Source organism: Falco cherrug, chromosome 13, assembly GCF_023634085.1.
Source record: "Falco cherrug isolate bFalChe1 chromosome 13, bFalChe1.pri, whole genome shotgun sequence".
Lineage (NCBI taxonomy): Eukaryota > Metazoa > Chordata > Aves > Falconiformes > Falconidae > Falco > Falco cherrug.
This window is the reverse complement of record NC_073709.1, coordinates 18,149,639-18,174,588: the sequence shown is the minus strand read 5'-3', so window position 1 is coordinate 18,174,588 and position 24,950 is coordinate 18,149,639. Positions and strand designations below refer to the sequence as shown.

Below are 24,950 nucleotides of genomic sequence, written 5' to 3'. Positions count from 1 at the left end.
TTCCAACATAGTGCTGTATGGGATTTATCAAAGCTTTATCAAAACACTTTTGTAAAGTACATAATTTTTTAAAATTTTTTTAAAAAAAGTTTAGTTAGTGTATTTCTATGTCAATCATATTAATGTTTACACCATGATTATTTTTTGTTATTAAATAACAAACATAAGTTATTCTCCTTTATAGTGAAATTTCCTCTTTCAAAAATTCACAAAATATATTTTTTATGGTTTCCATTCAAGAAACAGGTTTATCTTTTTGTTTTAGTTAATTCATTTTAGTGCTCCCATGGACATAAAAAACATTATCATTTTCATTTTACAGCTGTCTGAAGCCTAAAGTGTTAAATGATTTTATAAAGGATGTAGAAAGAGTCAGTCACATGAGTTGGAAAAGATCTCAACTTGCTGTCATCTGCTAGACAAAAAAAACCCACAAACCCAAAAACACACTGCAAAGTCATTAATACCCAAAATATCTCACTAAAAATAAAAATCAGAACCTCTTAGTTCTCCTTGCTTATCACCGTCTCATGATCAGCTAGCTCTGGCAGAACAACAAAATGGTCTACAACAGTTAATAATATGGTCAGAAACTGGTTTTTAACTTAACTTTTTCATTGTTAGATTTATAGTTTAGATTTTCTTGGTGTACTTTTATTTTCAGGATGCTTCAGAATCTGTAGTTAAATTGAGTTATGAGAACAGACTTGAATTGTTTACATTAAATGTCTAATCTAACACCCAAAATAACGGAGGAATGTGCATGGCTTTTAAAGTTGTAGACTTCATTTATAAAGCATCTACGTCTGGACTTTTTGTTATCCTCCAAATCACAATTCTTCAATTCTGCACACTGAAAGAACTCTGCAATGGAACAATAACTCCCTGGAAATCTTAAATATTTTTTTCTATTGGTGTAGCCATGAGTGAAATAAATTAATAAGATTATATAATTCGTTCATATAAGCTGAGTTCTCAGTATTCCTTCTTTGCGGCTTCAGAGTCCTTTTTCAAGAGAAGGAAAGACTCCTAAGTTAACAAACAGGTTGTAATAGCTGCAGTAGGAATCAAAGCAGGTGGCAATATCAGGACAAACAGAATGTGAAGAAAGCAAAGGGAACATCACAGGACCAAACCCATCCTTAGCTGGAACAGGATCTCCCCTCCAGTGTGCTTGGTAATGCACTGTATTTTCTACTTTTGAATACTCCATGGAGTAGAGATTCCAGCACTTCCTTTGAAATCTCTGCCCACAAACTAAGATATCAGTGTAAAACAGGTCTTATTTTTCCAAATCCCATGCTATCATCCTGCTGGTTCCTTCATTTTTCAGTTTTTCTAATCATGTCTGAATTCTTGGATGTGCATCAGCCACACCACAGCTCCCTTTCCCCTAAATCACAAGCTCTATGCATAAAACCATTTGTAGCCATAAAGTACACAAAGCCAAATGTGATATTCTAGCCGTAGTCTCAAAATGCAACAAATCACTGTGGCTGACAGCGTTTGCTCAGTTCATGACCCAGTGTCTGAGCTACACGTGATAACTCCCGGAGTCCTGGTGACTCAGCTCACACAGCAGCTTCCAGCAGACACTTAGGTGGTAATGACATGGGCAGAGTTCTGCTAATTTGAGGGCAGATCACTGCTGAAACAAAGGTTAGATTCAAAGATTGCTCTGCCAAATTCCTCTTTATAACATGATTATTAAATAACAACCCTGAAAAACATTGGTGTATCAAGGGCATTTATCAGCAAGCACGCTGCACCACCCCCTTGCCGATGGTACATGTGTGCCACAGCCTCTGAAGGACTCCACCGTGGAAAACAGTATGAAGTAAGGAGACCGGTTCTCCTTTTTAATGTTATAAATACACTTTTTCAGCTCCAAGTGCTTAAACTCTTTTCCTCTAGTGCATCTTCTTCCTTCTTAAGTACCAATTCCTTAAAGGAAAACTACTCCACATACTTGTGTATTCTATCACCATGTGAAAGGAATAACAAACTTTAGCAAAACACTCAAGTAATAGTTTAGTCCTTACACTTAACTTTTTACTTGAGGTTTTCTAACTTTCACTAACTGTCCTTTGAAAACCTCTGTATACAGAACGGGGGCAAGCAGCAGCAGTTTTCTTCCCGTTGCCTGTAACTAAAGGTTTGCACTTAAGCTAGCGCTAGAAACACTGTTTAAATGGGTAATCAAGACATTACTTTCACTACAGAGACGCTTCCCATTTGTTACAGAAGTAACACCAAAATGTTACAGAAAAGCCACCAAAACCCGCACTGGAATTACTTATATTATAAACTGTTAAATCAGATATTCATATTAGACTTAAAATTGTGCATCCACACCTGACCAACAGCAGTATCATCCTGAACTGCAAGCAGAGTTTTGAAAAAATTGATCTGCCTTTATTTCCAACATTACCCTTCACCTAAAAATCGCCAAACTCCCATTTTTCTAACCCAAGTGCTTCCTTTATACAAGGTGTGAGATGAGGCCAGACCGAGCAAAAAAACCTGTCCCTAATTCTGGAACACAACCACACCTAAAAGACCAGTAAACAGGAAATAGCCTTGAGCTGTAAAGTGTTATACATATCTCAAGGTAGCCAGCTATTATTCCAGCAGTAGGAAGGGAAGGCAAGAACTCACTTCCGTCACAACGGATGCCCATCCATTGATGCTGTGAGTGCACAGAGTACCTGGATTTGGGGTGAAGTGTTTTATCATACATGAAAAATAAGTTAATACCATTGGTAATCAGCACTAACAAGGTGCTTTGATGATAAAAGATCAAATTCTGCTCACAGTTGCACAGGTCAATAAAGAAAGTTTTTCTTTATGTCTTCATGCCATACATAAGGTGGCAAAGGTGTTATCATAATTAAATCCCAGACAACACTTACACGTTGCCATGAAAAATGCCTCACATTAAAACCAACGCACCATGTTTGTAAATCAACACCTGAACTGAGCAAACTGTAAAAGCCTGCTCTGATTTGGCATGCTAGTTACCTAAGAACTACAGAAACATATTCATGTTGAATACAAGTACTATTTCCAAATAACAGCTGACTCACAAAGTACCCTGGTGATAAGTCTGCAGAAAATAAGCAGATGACTCATGTCTGTAAATTCCTGAAAGTACCAATAGACCCCTTGCTTAGTCATCTTTTGCTTGGATGCTGGGTTCACGAGCTCTGTAAACTATAATGAGGGATCTAGCTCTTAGTAGGACTCTCTCCCTCTTTTCCTCTCTTCTAAACAGTGCAAATTATCTCCCTAAAAATAACTTCATCTACGTAAGTGAGTCACTTCAACAAGCAAGCTTATACAAGTCATGCAGTTAGGCAGTAATATTTGGTTATGAAGGTAGAAATCTTGCTGTCAAACTCAGATTTGAAATGAAAATTATGTCAGAGGAAGTCCCATTTACCCCCTCTCTCACAGAAATAGAAACATTTCCTTTGGAAAATTTAAACAATTAGCTCATTCAGGAAAGTAAAGCTTTCTAATTCAGTTCCATGCTCGCAGTAATTTAATCCTGATGATTTCTTACTTTGGCTTTCCTAAGCATCACACTGTTAATGTAAGAGGAGCTGAAAGCAGCAGAGGAGAAAGAAGCCAATACCATAGTAAAACACTGCTTTCTCCTATGTTACAATTTACAGATAATCTTTTAAAAGTCAAGTTTTAGAAAGCCATAGTGTGGGGAAAATCATGTCTTTATGAAAGACAGGAGCAGAACTTGGAGGGCTGTTTTGAGTAATTAAGCATTGAGTAAATTCTTTGGTGATTGAACCCTAATTTTCCCACACAGTTCATAAGAAAGCAAAAGAAAAAGGACTTGCTTGTTGAGAATGAGTCATGATGTAAAGAAACTTAATTACAGTTTATAAATAGTTGAAGTTGCTCTCTTTTTGAAACACAAGAAACTAACAAGAAGTAACACAATTTTGCTTCTCTTGACTTAGTTAGCATATAATGCATACATATATTCAAACCAGTTATCTTAAAGCCAAAATCCTGATTCATTAATAACTAAGACCCCATGCAATGAATCACTAAAGTTTCATTGTTCGTTTTCTTAAAGAACAACCATCTCAGAACTGGAAGAGGTTACCTAGTTTGTTCAGCTTATGTCAACAACTCTGGAGTTTATTTTGACAGTCTTATTAACTTTAAAATAATAGCTTTAGCATCTAATTTTACAGCTTTTTAAACAGGGTATGACATGTGCAAGTGGTGTCCCAGCAAAAGCATATACTGGTGATGATACAGGGTTTTGCTCAGGAGAAAAACGCAGGCTTACCACTGTGCTCCTCTCCTCACCTTTAAGTACTGGAGAGAAGGGAGAACAAAATCATGCTTGAAATGCACACTGACCATACAAATATTTCAAAGTACTTAGATGGTAATATTTAGAATTTTTTCCACATATTGTTCCCCTGTTTTAAAGAAAAGGTTTATTCATCCTTTGTACAGCCCTGGATAAATCTAGGTACTTGTTTTCACAGAAGTCAGCATCTACTCACTGAATGTTACGCACCGTTTTAATGCTTGGATGATACTGTACTGGTTAAGCGTTAACCTTCAGGATGCTTGAATCTGCTTCAGTTTATTGCACCTGTAATTTGTTTTGCACTCATAAACACTGGCTGATCTGGATATTTTACTGCTGAGATTTCTACCACAAGATTTCATGGCCTGCGCAACCTTAATTCAGTCTCTTACTTGCTTTATGGAGCAGCCTTCACACACAAGGTAACACAGCCTTCTTTCCAGTTCAGCTCCAGGCCGGCCAGAGGTGGCTGTTTGCTTTGCCCCCTCTGACAGACTACACCCCTCCGCCCCTCCTGCACAGCGCGGAAGCCTTACTCCGATTACATGTGTAATCATTTCTGCGTCAGCTTTTCAACACAATGTTCTAACCATCATAAGAGATGATGACAGCTACGTAAAATATTATTTTTTTTTTCACAGCACCTTCATGAGTTGAGAGGCTATTTAGGGATTCCAGACTGGGAATGAAGGAGCAAGGAAAAGACAGTCAACCTGTCTACTGATGCTGAGTGCTGGCCTGTGGGACCCAGTTCTTCAGGGACGTAATAGTAGATAGTACTTTATATAGCCAAACACAACTCCTTCCAGCGCTCGCTGACACTGTAGGTACTTCAGAATCAATGATTACTGGACACATGAAAAGTTTTGTTTTAATTATTTCACCAGAAAGCCAAGGAGGGTACAGGAAAGATGTGCCAAACCCAAATCTCCGAGAACAATCTTGGCCTGGTACTATCTGTTCTCTTCCCAAAATCCCCTGACTCACTCCTTACTTGTCATCCAGCTTTGGCCAGAGACTGCCTCTGCATTCCAGTACTTCTGATGAAATAAGTAATGGAAACAGGAAACACATATTCCAGGCTCCAGAACTGTCTCTTATTAGTATATATTCATCATCTTCTCGCTTGTTCTTTTTTTGGTTCACCGAATTTCACATTCTCTCTGCTCTTACTTACAACTGAGCTCACACTGCTGGGAAAAACAACTTGTGGATTTGAATACATTGCCTCAAACTGAAAAGCTTCTTGAACTCAGATCTCTTCAGTTTTCATGATGTGTTAATGTGGATGAGACCCATGTGAATTTACAATGCAACTCGGTGGTAACACAGATACCGTATTATATAACGGTCCTTACATGTCTATCAAGCTCTATTTTAAAAGGAAAATTTCTAGTAAATTTTCTGACATGACTTCCCTATGGGAAAGCTGTTCCAGACAGTCTACAATGGGTGAAGAATCTTCACCGACCTTCAGGGGAAAACAGCTGCCTTCAGTTTTTACACAGAAATTCCAGTACAGAAGGCCTTTCAGGAGTCATATTGATCACTGCATTCTACTGAGAAACCTGACCAGGTTCAGCCACAAGGATTTTGGGGACTGCAGTGGCTAGCACAAATCCCAGCAGGGCAGGATTTCAGGCTGCTTTGCCTAGTGAATCTTGCCTTGACTCTTGTGTGCTGAAGACCTTCAGCCTACATTGTACTGGCAAAAAAGGAAAGGGTAAGTTTGGCTCAATACACACATCAAATTACTAAATGTCACAGCTATCCCGCTTTGGTGTGTGATGATGTAGTCTAGCAAGAATGAGAGAGCAAGGATGACAAATAACATATCAATGGCATTAATGTGGGACTTAGGTTAACAAAGCACAGTCATAGGAATCTGAATTCGTTCAATATTATTAGGGCTAACATCCCTTCTGGAGAAAAACAGGTTCTTTGCAGGAAGATGCTGTTTTGAAATCAACATTTCAAAATTTCAAACCCCAAATGGAAAGCAGTTTATGAAATTTAGCTGAGACGCTTATGGCACTTTGGGTGTGTTGGTAATCACAGCTGGTTTTGAAATAATTAAGACTGCCCTTGCTACAGGAAATATCCACCCCATCGGCAAAGTCGACTCGTATAGTAAATGAGTAAGACGACTTACATACAAAATACTTCCCAATAAATTCTATGAAAATACAAGTAAATACTATGAAAAAAGAAACGACTATTTTTTGTCTTAACAGCATCAGTTATGTATCAACCGAATGTACAATACTAAACAATGGAAGATAAACATCAAAATGTGATTGTAACAATGGAAAAATGGCAGTATTTGGGATTATGACAATTTATGGGAATATATGAAATTCACAGCTTCTTGGGAGTACTGGGAAATGGGTCTGGCAACAGACAACTCTCTGAGGAGCTAGTCCTGGGACTGCATTTGTATAATCATTGATCCTCAACAACACAATATTTTCTTGATCTTTGCCAGCAAGGATAATATTCAAGAATGGGAAGAGAACCCACAGAAACGTTTAGAAGATAGGGTTATTAGAAGGTCATTAGGAAAAATTCAGCTGGGATAAAAAGGGAAGAAAAGTGCTGAGGAAGCTTTTTCTTTAGCACGGGTTTAATGCATTACCTCCAGAACATGAGCTGGCTGACAGCAGTTATTGAAAGTGCTGGCAAATGCCCAGTTTGCAGCAACCTTGGTGATGTTCATTGTGACATTAAGGAATGCTTAAAGGAATATAACCCTCCTTATTTTTTCCTTTTTTTTTTTTTTTTTTATTTGGACAAAAATGACTTTCGGTTACTGCCAGTCCAGGCTACATTTGAAACAAGTATTGGTTGTGCTTTTGTCAAAATTTTTTGCCCCAAAAGTATGTCCCTTTCCCTAACATGTCTTATGACAACATCACATGTATGGAAATGGCCAACTTCAAAGTCTCAGATACAGAAATGGCTATTTTTAATTCCAGCGCACTTAGACCGCCCTTAAATATTTCTAAAGAATGAAAACAATGAATTCTGATGGATTAAAGTAGTCTGACGTGTTACAGAGCGTAGATTTGTTTAGTTGTGGATTTCAGTGAGACTAGAATAAATGTTTCACTTAGTTTTCTTTGTTTTGGCTTGTTAGTGGTTTGGTTTTTTTTTAATATGAAGTATGTAACCCTTTTTATTTGAAGATGACTGCATGACACTGCTGTATCTATCTTGTGGTTCTCATTCCACTGATAATGGGAACTACAATATAGTCTAGGCACTAATGGCAACAACTAGATTTTGGATTACTGTTGATTTGACTTTCTTTCAACATATGCAGATGATACAGTTGTAAAGATACCCCACGTCTTTATCTTTCTGAGTACCCCATCCTTCATACAAAACAGTATTTGAAAAAAAAAAAAAAAAAAGGGCCAAAATAGTTTAAATATCTTAGGTTACACTTATGTGCTGCAGACAGAGTATCTTAATTCTTTGTTTAGTCTTACAGAGGAACTAAATAACAGATCATATCAAGATATTCTTCAAGGAGGTTACAGCTATGCAGTCAAAGACCATGGAAAAGTGATGTAACTTAATCCAAAACCTGTTTTATAATGGCTTCTTGCTTTGGGGTGTCATCAGCCACCTCATCTGTGTCATACTCTTTTGGACTTCTACAGCAAGACTGGACTACTTCCTAAAAACATCCCACGGAATATCTCATAATCATATACTGAGCCCAAAGAAATGTCAATGGCCTTAGAGGTATTTTCCTTCTCCAATTTCTGTAACCATGATTATTTCAATTAAGAGAAAGGCTTTTTATTTTCACCTCTCTAGCTTCAGACAGTGACATCTACTTCACTTTATTTTTACTCAAATTCTCAAAGATCTTCACTCCCTCCCCCTTCCGTTTTTATTTCCTTTTATTATTTCTGCTGTAACAGTTTCTATAGTAACTTCTCTAAGTGCTGATGAGATTGATGCTACTAAAAGCTGTTTCTTCTCCATCTGAATTGCTTGAAGCTTATACTTCAAATACATTTGCAGTGGTTATGGGTGTAACAATCAAGTTGCACCCTTTCTTGGCACAGGCTAGTGACCATCACATGTAACAGGAGGAGAAAAGGCAGAAACCTTTCCTCTTCTTTCCCAATACAGGGACGCACTGCTAAATGTGGAGAAGTTTTACATTACTTTCCAGCAGGACAGGAAGATCTCTAAAGAATGTTTTTACCTGAAAAGCAGCTGCGCAAAAACATTGGCTTATCTCACTGACACTTTATTAAGCTTATGAGGCTTGCAAATAAGTTCTTTTTCCTGTTTTAGATGCTGTCTGGGATTTGAAAGGAAACGGATCTATTTCCTTCTCATATGTGATCAGCGTGACATTAGCCTGCAGGTCAAGATGACCCTTTGCTGACACAAAAGGACCCTTTGCTGACACACAAGCTATCCTGTTCTTTCAAGCTCTGCTCCATGCAGGCTTACAGCTTTCAAATTACAATGCAGTGTAATCTTGCCTGACCCAAGTAGCCAACTAAGCCACTCCAGATATTTCTAAAGCCAGACTGAAATCTACTTTACTGCAATATAGGCCCAGTGCTTCTTCCTGCTCCTGAACGTTAAGGTTTACCACTTTTGCCCTGGAAGCACCTTTCACAGTTCTAAAGGCTTATCATTCTATTGACTTTTCACAATCTAAAGAACCAGCCTGTGGAACATACTCATTTAAGCCACGCTTTCTAGACTTCCAGTTGGTTTTGGTGCTGTCTTGTGTACACCCCATTTGAGGATGAAGCAAGATAAACAGCAGAATCACAACACTAAGCTTCAGGGAGCAGACCATCTGGGTCCTTAAGGGATCTTGCTCGCCCAATGGAAGAATCCTATGGGATGATGGTCCTGGAGAGAAGAGGGGTCTATGATCACCTCCTCCAAGCTTAGGAAAGATCCATCCTAATAAGCAGAAAATCAAGCAATATTGTCAGGAGGCCTACATGGATGATCAAGGAGCTCTTGATAAAACTCAAACATAAGAAGGAGGCACATGAGACGTGGACACTCTCTGACCATGCAGTGACTGACGTGGGAATGTCAAAGCTGACCTGGAGTTGAATCTGGCAAGGGGAATTAAGGGCAGCAAGATGGGCTGCTACAGGAACAGCAAGAGCAAAAGGAAGACTGGGAAAAACATGGGACTGCTGCTGCATGGGGCAGGGGAGCTGGTGGCAAAAGAAACAGAAAAGCAGCTTAAGCACTCCCTCCTTCCCCCATTCAGACATATAAGCATCTTTGTGACCAGTTCCATTTAGATACCAGGGCGTATTTCTCATTATTCAAAAGTTAATTGAATAATGATAAGTAAATTGAAATTAATGATTTCAGAAAAGGCACACAGCAGTCACCTTTGTGTGCTATTGCCGTGTCACATATGGATTCTTAGAAAAAATTTACTTTGGTGACAAAGAAGTTGTCATTGGGTAGAAAGAGGAAGAAGATAAGAAAGAAAGATTCAGAAGAATCTTTCTGTTCTTGATGCAGCTCTTATTTCTAGAAACTTCTTATCTCTAATAATCCTGTGGTGTTCTGTATCATCCTGTGTATTTTTCTGAAAGCACTGTCTGGTATTGAACCCAGGACTGATCCATGTGAAACTCATGCTCATCATCTCCTTTCCAGACCAAAAACAAAATATTCGCTTTCTACTTGCTACTGTAAAATACAACTTGCTGTATTTCACACCTTTAATGCAGTTCTCACCTTAGAGTAAAACTATCTGTGACTACCATGTGAAACAACGTCAAAATGTGTAGACACAAGCCATAGACATAGAGCAAGAAGAAAAAGCACCACAATCTGCACTCAAATCCCAACTCCGTCAATGACTTTCTGTGACCTAATTACATTTTTTCAAAAACTGAGTGGATAAAATAGGATTATATCGCTATATGCCCATCTCAGGCATCTTTTCTTAGAATTCATTAGTTATCTGTCACTGTTCGGGCACATAGTAGTAGTACTCTAGATATATCTATTAGATAAGAAAAAGCAACTGTTCACTTTTCACAAAAGTGCAATTTTATAAGAAGTTATTATAAAACCTTTCAGTTCATTTGTTAAAGTGTGCTTGTACTTCCTGGAAGAACAATTAATGTCTACAGCAATATAATACAGTTTTAAAAGTATGGCAAATATATGTGTTTCTCAGAAATTTAAAAGGTCATCCACAGCAAAGTGACACTTAAAAATATTTTGCCAGCCCATCCAAGGCCATCATAAAATACTTGTAAAACCTAATTTCTATCACAGCAGTTGTTTCCTATTTGTTGCTGTTCATACCAAGTTTTACGAATCACCTTGTGTCCATTCTCCCTTTTTTTAGCAGAACTATAAACACACACCTAAAACTAGTTTATGTTGAGTGACATGATTACAAAATGAACACAGAGAAAATGAAAAAGAAGAAAAGAAAACTTCTGGTTTTAGGTTCACTTGCATCCATTATGAATATCTAAATACAGAAAAAATCTCATTCAGCTCATGTACAAATACATACCCAGAATGGAATCAAAGGAACACAATGTTTAATGTACTCTTAATGACAAAAAGTAAATTATCAGCTTTCAACACAAATTTCAAACTACATTAATTGGCAGTGACCCTTAGAAATAAAGGAGAAAAATATGCAATGGACAAAAATTATCAGCAAACACTAATCAATTTTCCAAATGTGGCAGTTCAGTCCGGGGATTAGCCCCCGCCTATGCCTAGTTAAGTGCAGAACCATGGGCCTGCGACTGAGGCCACTGTTCCATCACACTGCCTCATCCGCAGCACCACGGTGTATCTGCAGCCTTCATTGACTTCAGTTAAGCCATATGCATCTTGCTACACAGAAAACGTTAGAGAATGCTTTGTTTTAGGGCGATGAAAACAATGTACAAAGTTTTGAAGAGATCCCTTCCGCTCAGGGTGTATTTTGCTGTAGGTAGAACAACATGTGCTCAGGAACTTTCAAGACCAGAGTCAAAGAAATACATGGTATAGATTAAAAGTACGGAGAGTCAGAGGAAAAGACCACCTCGCGAGACACACCCGCTTAAACAGTCAAAAAATTACTCCCAAGCATAAGATCCAAAAGTCTTGTGACTTCTGCCAGCCAGTTGTGCATCACTTTGCTTATCTCCAGTTTTTCATTTAATAATGAAATGACATCCCTACACAATCTTTGCAGGCTTTTTTGATCAACATCGAACTTCTCATACTAGACTCCTGAAATACTTATTTTGTTATGCTTGAAATTTCTGCTGAACTATCCTGCTTTCCTAACACCACCACACATGACTCCATTCTCCCATACCTTGTTATTCACACTGTTATGTTAACTTTCTCCTTCTCCCTTAGTTTTCCTAGAGTTATAAATTCCTGTTTTCATTTAAGGAACAACGAGAATAAAATAAAAGCACTATGTAAAGAAGCCAAAAAACCCTCATCAGATAAAAGCTTCCAGAAGCTATTTGATGGAAATATTCCACTCAACACTGCCCCTTTTTCAGGATACAACTTGGAGAGAGAACTGTTTATTTTCCCGTACCTTTTCTTGAAGAGACTTCTTCATAATTAGACTAACTTCCCTGAAGTAAAGTCAATGTAATATTGAATCTTTGGAGGAAATTTGTCCCCCTGGAATGTGAAGCATTAATTGTGATGACGGCCAGCCACTGATATCGATGAGGAGCAGCAACTCTTGAAGCCTATTTTCCTTTCAGCTTCCAAAAAGTATGTGAGCAACTCTTACGTGACAGAAAACTGAAGAAAATGTATGTCTAAAATGACCCACCTCATTCAAAGGTTATTCATATTCCAGAGGCATGCAGGAGTCACTGAGCATATCCCAACTGCCTTAAATACTAGATCAAAACAACAAACACTTCTCACACTTACATTTAACAAGATCCATCGGTCCTGTATAAGATCGAGGGCCCTATGGCCAAAACTACAGGCAGATAAAGGTTTACTGAAACATTTACAGGAACACCTACACGAAACAGTCTCATGTTCTGGGTTCCAAATTGCTCAGATAAACAAGTTATTTCTTAAACATTTTTATTTTCTCAGTGACTGTGGAGTTAGTGTGGCAGCATGTGATTTTTCAAATAGGAATCTGCAGAAGCAATTTAAAAAAGAACAATAAATATAATCTCAGATGAAAGAAAACAGTTTTGACTTCTCACGTAAGCTCTCCTAAATCCAAATAGCAAACATTAAGCGATCAGACACACGTTCATCTAGGAAAAATCTTCCATTTAAGACTTTACCAAACCTTCTTGCTAGCTATTTACTACTAAAAAATCTTAACTTGTTTACTTGAACAGCTGCTAGAGGAATAGATGATGGGGCTGACAAATGCTCTTTAACTCTGTTGACTTTCCAGAAGTGGGGCAATCTCTTTTAAAGGTCAGGTAATATCTTAAACTACACCAGGTGCCTGAAAACTTAAGATTTAGCTAAAATCTAAGGATTATTGTTGCTTTACTGAGTGATGAGAACAGTATCTGAAGCCTAATGAGTAACTTCTGCTTGGAAAGGGAATTGATAGAAGGAATTACTTCAACACAATTTTGTTTATTTACAGTGAGTAGGCATATATTCCTCTTTCTCTGAACACCACTGGAATAAACTGCATTTCCTTTGCACAGTAGTGTACACTTGCCTTCACAGCTGCTAATGCTCTTTCCCAAAATGTACTTTTTTATTTTTAATCCTCTTCCCAAGCCTCATCGGACAAAACATGGCTACCAAATACTCTTTGTCTTTATTTTCCAAGATGTTTTGGGAGACTGTGGGCAGATGTGCTAATCCGGATCCAAAAGAGGTTTCTGTGAGCGAACGCCGATTGTTTAGCTCGGGTCATCAATCTGAACCACGTAAATTGACTGTATTGGCACAAATTGCTCTGCTGACAAACATATGCAGATAGCAGTAGCCAGCTTCTGATGCATTCCTGTTTGGTATTGACGACTTTCACCAAAAAACCCTGAATCCAGAAGTGGGTGTCCGCCCAAAGCCTGATATTCATAGGTATAACCTCCTATAAACCTGTTAATGCTTTAGGCTCCTTGTTGCTTCTCTCTCTCCTGTCTAAAAACCTCCTTCTTGCTGAGTTGCTGCTTATTTCTCACCTGTTCTCTTACAGAGGTGACCACATAACCGCACACACAGTTATGAGGGTGGACAAAAAGCTACTTCAGTCAGCACTCCCATGGCAAGAAAACTCATTGATTAACATAACTTTAGCTTTCACATGACCAGCACTTTGGACCTCCTGGGTCGCTGGTATTACCCAGCACAGAACCTGAAATTGCTTACAGTTAGCCAAGGTCAGTGGCAGCAAGTGCTCCCACCAACTTCACCCTAAGGCTGAGATCCCATACAAACTGAAGATACAAATACTGGCAGCTTCCAACATTCTCCATCCCCTGAAATATTGTTCAATGAAACAAAACCTTTTTAGTTTAATCTCTGTCCTTTTCAAGATGTCTTAAACAAATAACCACTAACACAAGCAGTATTTCATTTGCTGTTGTAACTGGTCCGATTTCTGTCACTCTCCTTTGTGCTGATAACCGCCCCCAAAGATCTCGTAAGATAAAAACTAATCTTTAAAAAGCCTATATACAAGTTGCTTTGGAGTCCTATTCTTCTGTCCATATCAATAAGGCTACTTAATTCTTAATTATGCACTGCTATTGTAACTTGCGTTTACATTCACATATGGTATAAATACAGCAAGTGTACGGAGGAACATGAATATGAAGAAACAGCTACCTCCAAAAACTAATTATAGCTGATTTATAAACAAGAAGAGAAGGAAAGCAGCAGTATATTGAATTTTACTTACAAAGCTTCATACTGAGATTTACTCGTAAACAGTATCAATATCAAAAGCACTAAACCTGATTAATGATTTCCTCTTCCATGTGGATGCATGAACTTCTCTGAATGTTTATTTCTTCTGCCATATATTTGAAAACACTTGATTAATTCTTAAACTAAACCACAAAAGCAACAGTTCCTTTGACTGCTCTTTGATCTAATATGGTAACTTTGGCAGCTACATTAATCTAATGATTAAGTTTGCAATTTGGTAGCTCTCCCGTGTTTTAAGGTAGAGTGAGTAGACTTTGCTCTTCATTCTGTAACTAAAGCACAAATCAATTTTTTTTTAAGCAAGTGAAATTGTTCTGAGGTTATTGGGCTTTGGTAATTCAGAATTACTTTCCCATTTCTCTCCTTTTATCGTTAACTCAGTTTACTCAATAAAGCTATTCTGAGTAACTTCACTTTACTTGTGTTTTGCTTCCTAGTTTCCAAACTTTTAATGCAAATAATTGACAAAAAATGCTTAGTTATTTTTGAAATCTCTGAAATAAACTTTTAACAGAAATACAACTCATGTTAGAGTTTATATATCTCAAAATCTCAATTAAACCTAAAATTCTAACCAAAATTAATTTACCAGAAAATGTACTATGGTTCTTTTCATTTGATTTGCCACAGTGCTTGCTGTACGCTGACCTATTTATTCTCCTTTGAATACTTTCTTTACATACCATAGTGTGTGTGTGTGTGTGTACATACACACATAGATACATAAAGTAGAACAGTTTTCAACTTACGGCTATCTCTCCCAGACATTTTATTAAATGCTTGCTAAATATTCAACCATAATATACATAGTTATGTCAGTGGTTAAGAGATGAAAGCCCGCATTACTTCACTCAGGAAATGAAGTGCAGGTTTTGGTCCTTTCATTGCAATATCCTTCAGCGCATGGAACATAAATGTTTTTGCAGTGGATTGTTCAACAAGCGGGTGATGCAATGGCTTACACAGCCAAGCCACTGTATGATTTCTAAGGCCATGGGGTTAATACATAGTGATAAACTCTTCAGTTATAATTGTAGCTTTCGTGCCAGTTAAATTGAATACTCTGAACATGACACAGTTAAAACTTCCTCTGTTATTTAATAGAAATTTGCATTTTGATTCCCCTTAAATCCAACATCTAGATTCAACATCTATTAAATTCTGTTATGCCACAGCAAAAAATCAAATCCAAGGGAATTTTAACACTGATAAAATTAAGCCAGACATACTGGGGAGTAAGAAAGGTAGGAAATCTTCAAGAATGCTGTACATAAAGAAGCATCATCTCATAGAAGACAACTGCCCAGTGACCAACTCGCAACTGCAGCTGAAGAGTCAGAAGATGTAATAAGGGCAATTTTTTTTAAAAATACCATTTTTATTTCTTTTTTTTTCCACAACGTAAATCATACTAACGTGATGTAAGCCTTTTAATTTCAGGCTTCAGTTTTCTAGACCTCTTACAATCATTACTGTCTGGAAATCATAGGTGATACAAAGAAAGGGATCAGTAAAACCATTTTTTATGATCTCCAATACTACACAGGGTGAAGGACTTCTCTGAACAATAGCAATCCCCACTTCTTGCTTTAAAAACTCTGGGACAAATTTCTATGATGTCATTAAGACATCATTAGTTTTTCACATGAAAAGCTACCCACATTTAAAAATTCTGTCATCTGAAATATCCCAGTGCTAGCGTTAACAAATGCCAATGATGCAGCTGCCCAGATTGCACTGTAATTATGTCAAACAACGATAATAAGTGTAACAACCAAAAATAAAGGGTAAAATGACTGCATTTCCCCAGACCAAAATTTCTTTGATACCTGTGAATTTCACCTTACCATAGGGAAAAATAATAATTGCTACTTAAGATAACATGTTTAAGGCAGTAACAAAGCCACAGTTACTAATTTTTACATGAAGTAATTCCTATACATTTATTTAAGAATGACAGCAAATCTAGCTACATATTGTAACAAACTGGTAGACAGTTTTGCCTACACAGTTTCACTCCAGGAATAACTTTTGGCTCCTAATGACAGTATAGTGTTATTTCTCATTTAATATATTTACCCTAAAGTGTCTTTACTATCAACGCATTAATTGCTAACAATAACAGAAGATTTTAGGTGTTCCCAGGTTATGTACAATATTGGTCCTCATTATTGACACTTTTGAAAGGACAAGCTACAACTGTGAACTTAAACTTGAGCCACATTACCAGAAAACTTTCCCACGACACTTTCAGCATTCTGTAAAGCAGGCAGTATGCTATTGGTGTGGATCCTCTCCCCCTCTCCAAATACAATCAGGATTTTGTGTTTTCAAAGTGTCATGGTTACATCAAAAATACATTAAGCACCAGATAAAAATAGCTAAAACTTTTAAATGGTTTCCTGTAATTGTATTTTTTCCCTTTTGAACTTGTATCTTCAAGAGGATAGACATTTATGCCTGAGGCAAAGAGTTACTCACTGTGAACGAGGAAGCAAAAATCTTTCCACATCAGCAACAGAGTAAGCTTTGTGAAGCCTTCTGCATCATACTCCACCACACCACTACCAACAACAACAAAAGAACAGAAAAAATGAATACAATTTTTACTTACCATTCATTTAAACATTGAATGATAAATATGTAAATTCTGCATTACAGGGATTGGGTTTTTTTGTTTGTTCAGAAGCTTCCAGTATGTTTTATTTATTAACAGTTACAATTTTCCAGCTAAATGAAAATTAGATTAGACTTTTATTCTTAATAATCTTATTTATGCTGTGGTATTGGAGCCTCTTACCCAAAGAAAGGACATATTCAGTTTATATAAACAGGCTTTAGAATGAAAGGAAACCTGCTAATGCATCTACAGTACTATATTGACAAAAACTGTACAAACAAATTCTCTGTATGCTACTCCAATTAAGATAATTTATTAACTCTGTAGTAAGTGATAGGGTAAAATTGAAAACGTGCAGGCTAAGAAGAATTTAGATTTGAACATTCAAAAAAGTATATATATAAAAGCAAAACATGAGGGCATACAATAGATTATACATAGAAGACTTCTTCAATAGACAAATTAAAAGTTTAATCCATCAGGAGCTGATATTCCCTAAAAGTCTCAAGCCGTATCAGGACTCACGAAGCACTCTGTATGTGAAATAAAATCATAGGTACACCTGGGCCATTTCTATACTACAATTTTCTCAGAAAAAAAAGAAGTATCTTGGTTTCATAAGGACTGAGCTTGATCGACTATCTACTCACATGTCCAGTTCAAGTCATTATTATCTATCTACAGTTACATAGATAAAATTTGGGTGCATGCTAGAAGCCACCTGTCTTCCTACCTTCGCTTGACAGACCTGAGATTTAAGGGCTCTCAAATATCCATGTCATTTGGCATCACCACTAGGAAGCAGAACCGCCCTCCCCACAATGAAAAGCACTGCTAGCCAGGCAGTCGCTGTCACGTTGGCTCCTGGACTCTCATTCAAGTCAGGGTTTAGGTGGGAAACCAAAGTGCCTACCCTTCACAGTGCCAAGTACCTCTGATTAGTTGATTTGTGAAGTTGATGTGTCATCATGCCAGCCACAGGTCTTTGAACTGCAGGAATTCAACACAACCACAACCCTACAGCCCCTTCTCCCGGGAGACAACACACTGCTCGTGTATATATTTCACATATATGAGGTGAAATAACACTGAACTTCATTCCAGTACTGCTACAGGGAGACAATCTATACACATCATTCTGTGAAAAACGACCAGATTTCATCTTATCCAGTGGACAGTATTCACACAAGCAAAGACCATGTGCTGAAAACAAGGCTTCTCCTCATGCTACAGAAAATAATGCATCAAAAGAAAACTTACGTTCCGAAGTGACTCAGGAAAGCTGCAATGTATTCTCTTCTCTTATGGTATCCCTGAATAACATACTGCACCTTAAAAAAGAAAGAAAGAAAAAAATTCAGACCTATGAAAGATTTAAAAAGGCAATGCTCCCAATTTGTCATGTATTCCTTGTCAAGATTTGTGTTTGACACGGCAGTAGATCTGAATCCTACATTCAGCTTGCATGATTTCCCTAAAGAATCCTAAAAGGCCTTTAAAACAAACACTGGATCTTGCACACAGAAGATCTTGTAAAGAAATCTCTCCACTCACTTCTGAGTGAAACTTGGTCTTTCACAATATACCCAAGTGCTGTTTAACTGCACAAGACAAAGAGCGAAGCAGAGAAATGCGGCCTTGCCTTGAAGCCTGAGCAGGAAGCTGCGACAGGCAAATCATAATTACCTGAACTGACAGTTGGTTAAGTGTCAAAATAACATTCTGGTTAGAAAAGAAAAGAAAAAAAAAAATTTCACAACTGATCTTGGGTGTTTTCTGAAGACTGCACCTCCAACAGAATCTTCCTAACATGAAGCTCTCTCAAGGGTTTGATGCTGACTCAGGGAGCCACCTACTCAGCTGTGAGCATCAGTTTTTGAGGCATTCTGGATTTTGAAAGCCTTCCATCCTGGCACAGACAAAATCCAACAATGCTAAACTTGGAAGTCTTGAGGCAAAATTCTCCTTCCACCACGTATGTTTTCTTATTGGTTTGAATGGGATTACTTAGCAGAATAGTGTGAACAAGGTTTGACCCATGACAGAAACAATGCATGTGCTGTCAGGCTGCAAAAACATCTCATTTACAACTGGTTACTTCAAGTACAGTATGGTTCCATATGTGATTCCCTATGTAAACCCCTTTGCCTTCCAGACTGAAAACTAACACTGAAAAACTCTTTTCCTGCACTGAACACAAAAAGAACACGAAGAGTATTTTTCTTGGCTGTGGTAACACTAGAAAACCTTGGCTGGCAAATGCTTTTCTAAATTTTTTGAAAACATGATACAATCATTGCTGAGAGCTATCTTGTTACCCCCTTAATGTGAAATTCTACTTATAAATTGACATCTATTTAATTTATTAAAAACTATGATTATTTGGAAGGCATTGTGTAGGATCTGAGATTTTATTTTGGGAAAAGGAAAACATGGTAAGTTTGCTTAAGTGTCTTTGTTTAAGAAAGGATAAAAACAGTCCTGTGTACTTACAGATTTTAAAAACAGAGAGTATTTTTAACAGAGAACCACAACAAAAACAATTCTAAAGATAGATTCCAATATAATTATGGAAACACAAATTGAAGAAGTTTTTCTAAAAGATAAAATTATTTTCCTCATTTGGACAATTGAAGGTAAAAATAATAAACAAAAACAAATAGGAGGTCTGTAACAGGCAAATTCCTAGATGCTGGCCCCTAAGCTTTCTTTTGAAAACTACACTTAAACAATGGAGAAGCTTTCAAAATACTATACTCACTCTTTTTTGTTTAAAGAGTAAGCTAACCAGAACACAACCTTTTCAGCAACCTTAAGTAGCTATTACTGTATAAACGTCCAAGTAGACTGCTGATTCAGTTCATTTGGATGAAATGTCTGAGAAGAAAATCACTGGAAGTACTCAAAACCTATAGTGATGACTACGGTGTGAGAACTTCCAAGCGGAAAAATAATATGCAAGCTACACATTTGTATTTACTAGCGAAGTAGTATGCTACAATGTACTGGTGTACGACACAGTAACATTTTATCTTAAATTGTAACATGTCACAACAAGAAAAATCCCCTCCAGGGCCTGATTCCAAACACTCCAGTTTACCTGGAAGAGTAATTGTATGCAACAGCCTGCTTAGGTGTTCAACTCTTATGAAGAAAGAGTTCCTTGTGTAGGTCACCTTAAGCATGCACTGCTTGGGCTACCTGGCAGAAGAAAAACCACAATACAGTACAGCACATAAGGGAAAAAAAAATCGAGTTCTCCTTATTAACTTACCTTGTTTGTTAGCAGCTGGCATACTTGGGGTACATAGTCAATAAGACAACCTCCACCAGGAAAGGCTGGGATGTGAAGGGCAGACGATCCTCCAAGCGCACTAGAAACAGAAGTTAATTTAACAGTACATTACACATACAGTCCCTGGGATTTGAAAGTTGATTTCTACACTGTCCTCTTTCCCTGTGCTTGAAGTCAGAGGGCCATGACAAGGAAGCATGTATTTTATGTTGTGGTGATATAAAAAGTATTGAGTTGTACCATCTATAAAAACAAGTTATACCATGACCGACTGTAATCAAACCATTTTAATCAAGAGTACCACTAATGCAAAGCATTCTCTCAGGAAATAGTTTTTTTGGTTGTAACAGCTCTGTTTCTTCGCCCTCATCAATAAGATGTGGAGCACTGCAGTTAAGATACCTTGTTATTGAGGGAGGAGTAGACTTCGAGTCTTTAGTTATTCGAAAAGCCACCTTCAGTTGAACCAGCTAAAAGTAATCAAAATAATTTGGACTGAGGAGTAATAGATGGCCAGATGCAAATGTCAGTCATGCCATCTACTCCAGTTCTGGACCTCCCACACAACACAGATGTTAACCTACTAGATCAAGGGGGCAGTGGGCCAGAAAGATTATTAGGTATACCACGTAAGGGGGGATGCTGAAAGAAATGGGCTTGTTCAGTCTTAAGAGAACACTGTGGAAGGGGCAGCTGAAGAGGGGAGCTGAAGGCGCATTGATGCCTTCAATTATCTACTTGAACAATACAGAGAAGATGGAGACAGGCTACACTCTGAAGTGCACAGCGACAGGACGAAAGGCAATGCAGATGTGTTGCAACAAAGTAAGTTCTGGTTACATATTAGAAACAATGTTTTCACCATTAGAGTAATCAAATACTGGAAGACAGGCCCAGAGAGGCTGGGGAACCTCCATCCTCGGAGGTGCTCAAAGCTCAGCTGAACAACTGCCATGAGCACACTGACCTAAGCTGGCCCTGCTCTGACGAGGGGCTTGGCCAGATAACCTCCAGAGGCTCTCTCCAGTCTGCACTGTTTCATGATTATGTTCCCTGATTCTATGATTTTGTTCATCTCCAGAAGGAAATAATGCAAATGAAGATTTAATATCATGCACAGACTGGAAATCTGAATGGCAAGAATCCACAGAAATAAGATAACTTGAGAGATGTATTTAGGCACCTTAACCAATTGCCTTTCTCATAGGGTGGAAGACTGAAGCACGCCTGCTATTGCTGACGATAACAACTTCTTTGGTGTGGAAAGACTTAGCACTTTGTACTTAAATCAGGTTGTGTAAGGCAACAACCAGTTGCAGTCCATGCTGCTTTCTTTTAGCAGTACTGACCTAAATCTTTCTTAGAGTCTTTTACCACTCAAAAGGGATATGAATTTGCATTAGACACTGCAGCTTACATCATTCACTAAGCATCTAGAAGCTTGTTGCGTACAATTAAGAAGCTTCAAAAGCGAAGTTGCTTTGTGGCCTTCTGTTTACATGCTGTTTCCATGAAAGATTAAACTGGCTGGAAAGCAAGTTCTTCTCTGCAAAATAAGGCTCTTCTCCAACGGGACCTGCCCTTGTATTTTCCCTTAGTACTTGATAAGATATCACTTTGGTAGGTACAAAGGTCTACAGTCATACATCCCTTTGAAGGAACAGAGCCTACATAAATCAAAAAACCCCAAACTCATAATGAGGTATATGGAAATCTGCTACTCAGGCAAAACAGTCTGGGTTCAGCAGACTGTTCACCACATGGAACAGTTCTGCAGGTCTGGATTTTGCATATGCAACGATGGAAAAAAAAAGTGCCTTGACTACACCACAGCTACATAAAAAAAAAACAAACAAACTTTTCCAGCAGAAGTAAGACTTGAACAGGATTTTCTTTTTTTAATTTTCATTTCATTCAAACAGAATTCCGTTTCCTTGCTGCTACACCCTTACTGAAAAAATTACATAGGAATATAATTTTGCTACTTGTGGATGTTAAAAACATTGACGCGTGACTATTAGGTTATTATTATTAGGTTGGAATATTTCTGAAACAGTAGTTTACTCTTAAGAAATTGGAAGTATACTGGGTCCATCAGTCATTAATGTTGGAGAATGAAAGACTTGTCCCCCCTAGAATGTTACAAGCGAGTTGTGAACCTTGCTTTAAAGACATGGGCTTTCAGTTTATTCAACTCCTTAAATGCTTATGTAAATATATCCATAAAAGCCTCCAATCTCATACACAGAGCAAATGGTACTGTCCATTCTGCACCCTGCCTTGCCTCATTTGCAACCAAATCCAGGCTTCCCCTCAGCATGGAAACACCACTGGAGACGCTCAGATGACTCCAACAGGAATTACAGGCTCCTCTCTTGGGTACCATTGCAGACACGAAATCAGGAGTAATCTCTCAACAGATTTCACATGCAAAAAAGACTCCACTCCTAGTACCACCAGCTTTCAATACATCTTCCAGACTGAATTATTATGATTTGTGAATAAAGGCTTTCCATTTTACCTGAATCCTTTTGAATTAGTTCTGAAAGTAGTCAATCTATTAAAACTTGTTGACATAAATGGGAATTCAACCCTTCTCAAATGAAAAACAGACAGCTACAAGGTGTGGTTTCTGAGAAAGAGGTCCCTCCACAGAAAGAAGGCTGGAATGTCTAGTGTAATTATCCTCTGAAAACAGAATAAAGCTGTATAGTATGTAATTTATGTTCTGTAGAAATAATTATGGGTAGGGAAAATTAAGAGTGGACAGGCATCTTTGTTGCCTCTATGGGGTCAGAGAATCTGCTTATTAAGCACTTTTATAAAACTGCATTTGCACAGGACCTTGCCTCTGACCATCTCAAAACCTTCTATAAACATTCAGCAATTAAGGTTAATCTGCCTTATGAAACTGGTATTTATCTATTATTTTTAAACACGTAAGAAAGTTATTGCTCAGAGTTTGATCTGACTATGCTGTACTATGTCTCAGTCATGCCAAAGGAACATACCTGTAGCACCTCACAATCACGGGACACGGCAAGAGGCTATAATAATTCCTTTGACCCTATAATAAACCTGCAGCTGAAGAAGAAGGAAGTGACTTACTGAAGGTCAAATAAGAAGGATCTTTAAAAGATGCAATGAAATACGTAAAATGGAGAAAATTAGGAGAGGGAATTTCAGCATGCAGCTCAGTATCTGATGCTGCTTTCTGAGGCCCCTCAAAGCCCAATAAAAAAACCCAAAAAACCCAACCAAAACCAAGTGTAAGACAAAAAACGCTGCAAGAAGCCTTATATAGTCAAGGACATTCTATTTGCCAAGAGATTTCACCAGCACAAGCTAAATATTCCTGCACATCAGACCTGCTTTCCAGATAGCTGCGCCTCTTGGAGCACAGAACTTACATACCTCTGCTTGTGATTAAGCTTTCCTTCTTGGTGTCACTGTTATCCACCCCTCACAAATAAAACACATTTTAATACCCAGGAATAAAACCAACTATTGCACCACACTATCAGGTTTGGTGATTTACGTTTTATATAGGCACCAAAAAAACCAAAAAATTGTGAAGAGATATGAGGAGGAAGTTGTTTTGACTTTAAACAAACTAATTAATATCGCTCCTCTACAGCTGCCAGAGTAAGTCTGGTTTCAGTACAACCAATTGAATTGTCTTTAATTTACACACAATTTTTTCCTAGTAACCTGCTACTTTCTAAAGGCTAAGATGTTAACAGATTTTGATAGTGGCTTCCTACAATTATCATAATTCATGAAGCAAGTCTTAGTGGATGCTATTTCATTAGGACTAGTACCAGATCATGATAAATACCTATGATCCACGGTGCTATGAACACACTGGAACACAGATTATTCTAAATCTGCTTCAGCTCTGCAAACCAACTTCATACACCTCATTTTAAGATGGACCAGTGACTCCTTTGAAGCAAGTTCCTGCCTTTCTGGGTTTCCAGAGTATCAGATGGTTCTGATCCACTGTCTGTGAATTAAACTGGGTTTTGTGAAGAACTCACTACTAAATTCAACATGAGCAGCAGTCAGCCTGCATTAATAGCAGTTTTGTTCTGCAACATGCTGAAATACATGTGCAAAGAGCTTAGCTGGAGTATGTTTACATTTCTGCTGTTGACTGGTGCATTCCAAGTGACTTGCTCTGTCTGTCCCTCAATGGATCTATTTATTCAGGCCAGCATTGAAAATGCAAAATTCTTTCCCATTTCTTGATAGCTTATAATTACATTAAAATGTCTTTCTTAAGAAATGATCCTTAAAAAAAGGCATATCATTAATTTGCAGGTCTACAGAAGTGACTGTTTTTGTTCTTGAGTATTTATGTGTAAAGAACCAGTTATTTCCCCTTGCTTAAAAAGATCACTTTACTATAGAAGAAGGATGCTTCCAAGTCCCAAGCTTAGAAGACAGGGTGGTTTGGCAAGGCAGAGTCAGAGTGACGAAGGAAGATGCTTCTACTCCCACTCCCACCCTACCCCCTTCCTTACAACTCTCCCCATGCTCTCTTGGGCTTGCCTAGTTCCCCTGAACTCCTTTCATTCACACACCTCTTCCTTGCAATCCATTTCATTTCCCCCTTTCTCCGAGCAGAAAAATGCAGGTTTCTCTGAGTGCTGGTAAACTTTTGAGCTGAGTCTGAAAAATGAGGATTATTTCAAACTACCACCTACATTTTGCAGAGTTCTGCAAGAATAAAAATAACACAGTTTATAAAGTTATGTGCTAACACA

General features: G+C 37.9%; 1 protein-coding gene across 3 annotated transcripts in view; it reads right to left on the bottom strand.

The window, feature by feature from the left end:
- Window positions 1-24,950, bottom strand: part of BABAM2 (BRISC and BRCA1 A complex member 2) — a 170,366-nt gene that overhangs the window by 21,757 nt on the left and 123,659 nt on the right. For all 3 annotated transcript variants that reach the window (XM_055726141.1, XM_055726139.1, XM_055726140.1), the window contains 3 exons: window positions 20,161-20,260; window positions 18,147-18,217; window positions 16,748-16,830 (listed from right to left, as the gene is read on the bottom strand). In XM_055726141.1, coding sequence (XP_055582116.1) covers window positions 16,748-16,830; window positions 18,147-18,217; window positions 20,161-20,260 — 254 coding nt within the window. The remainder of the gene's footprint in view (window positions 1-16,747; window positions 16,831-18,146; window positions 18,218-20,160; window positions 20,261-24,950) is intronic.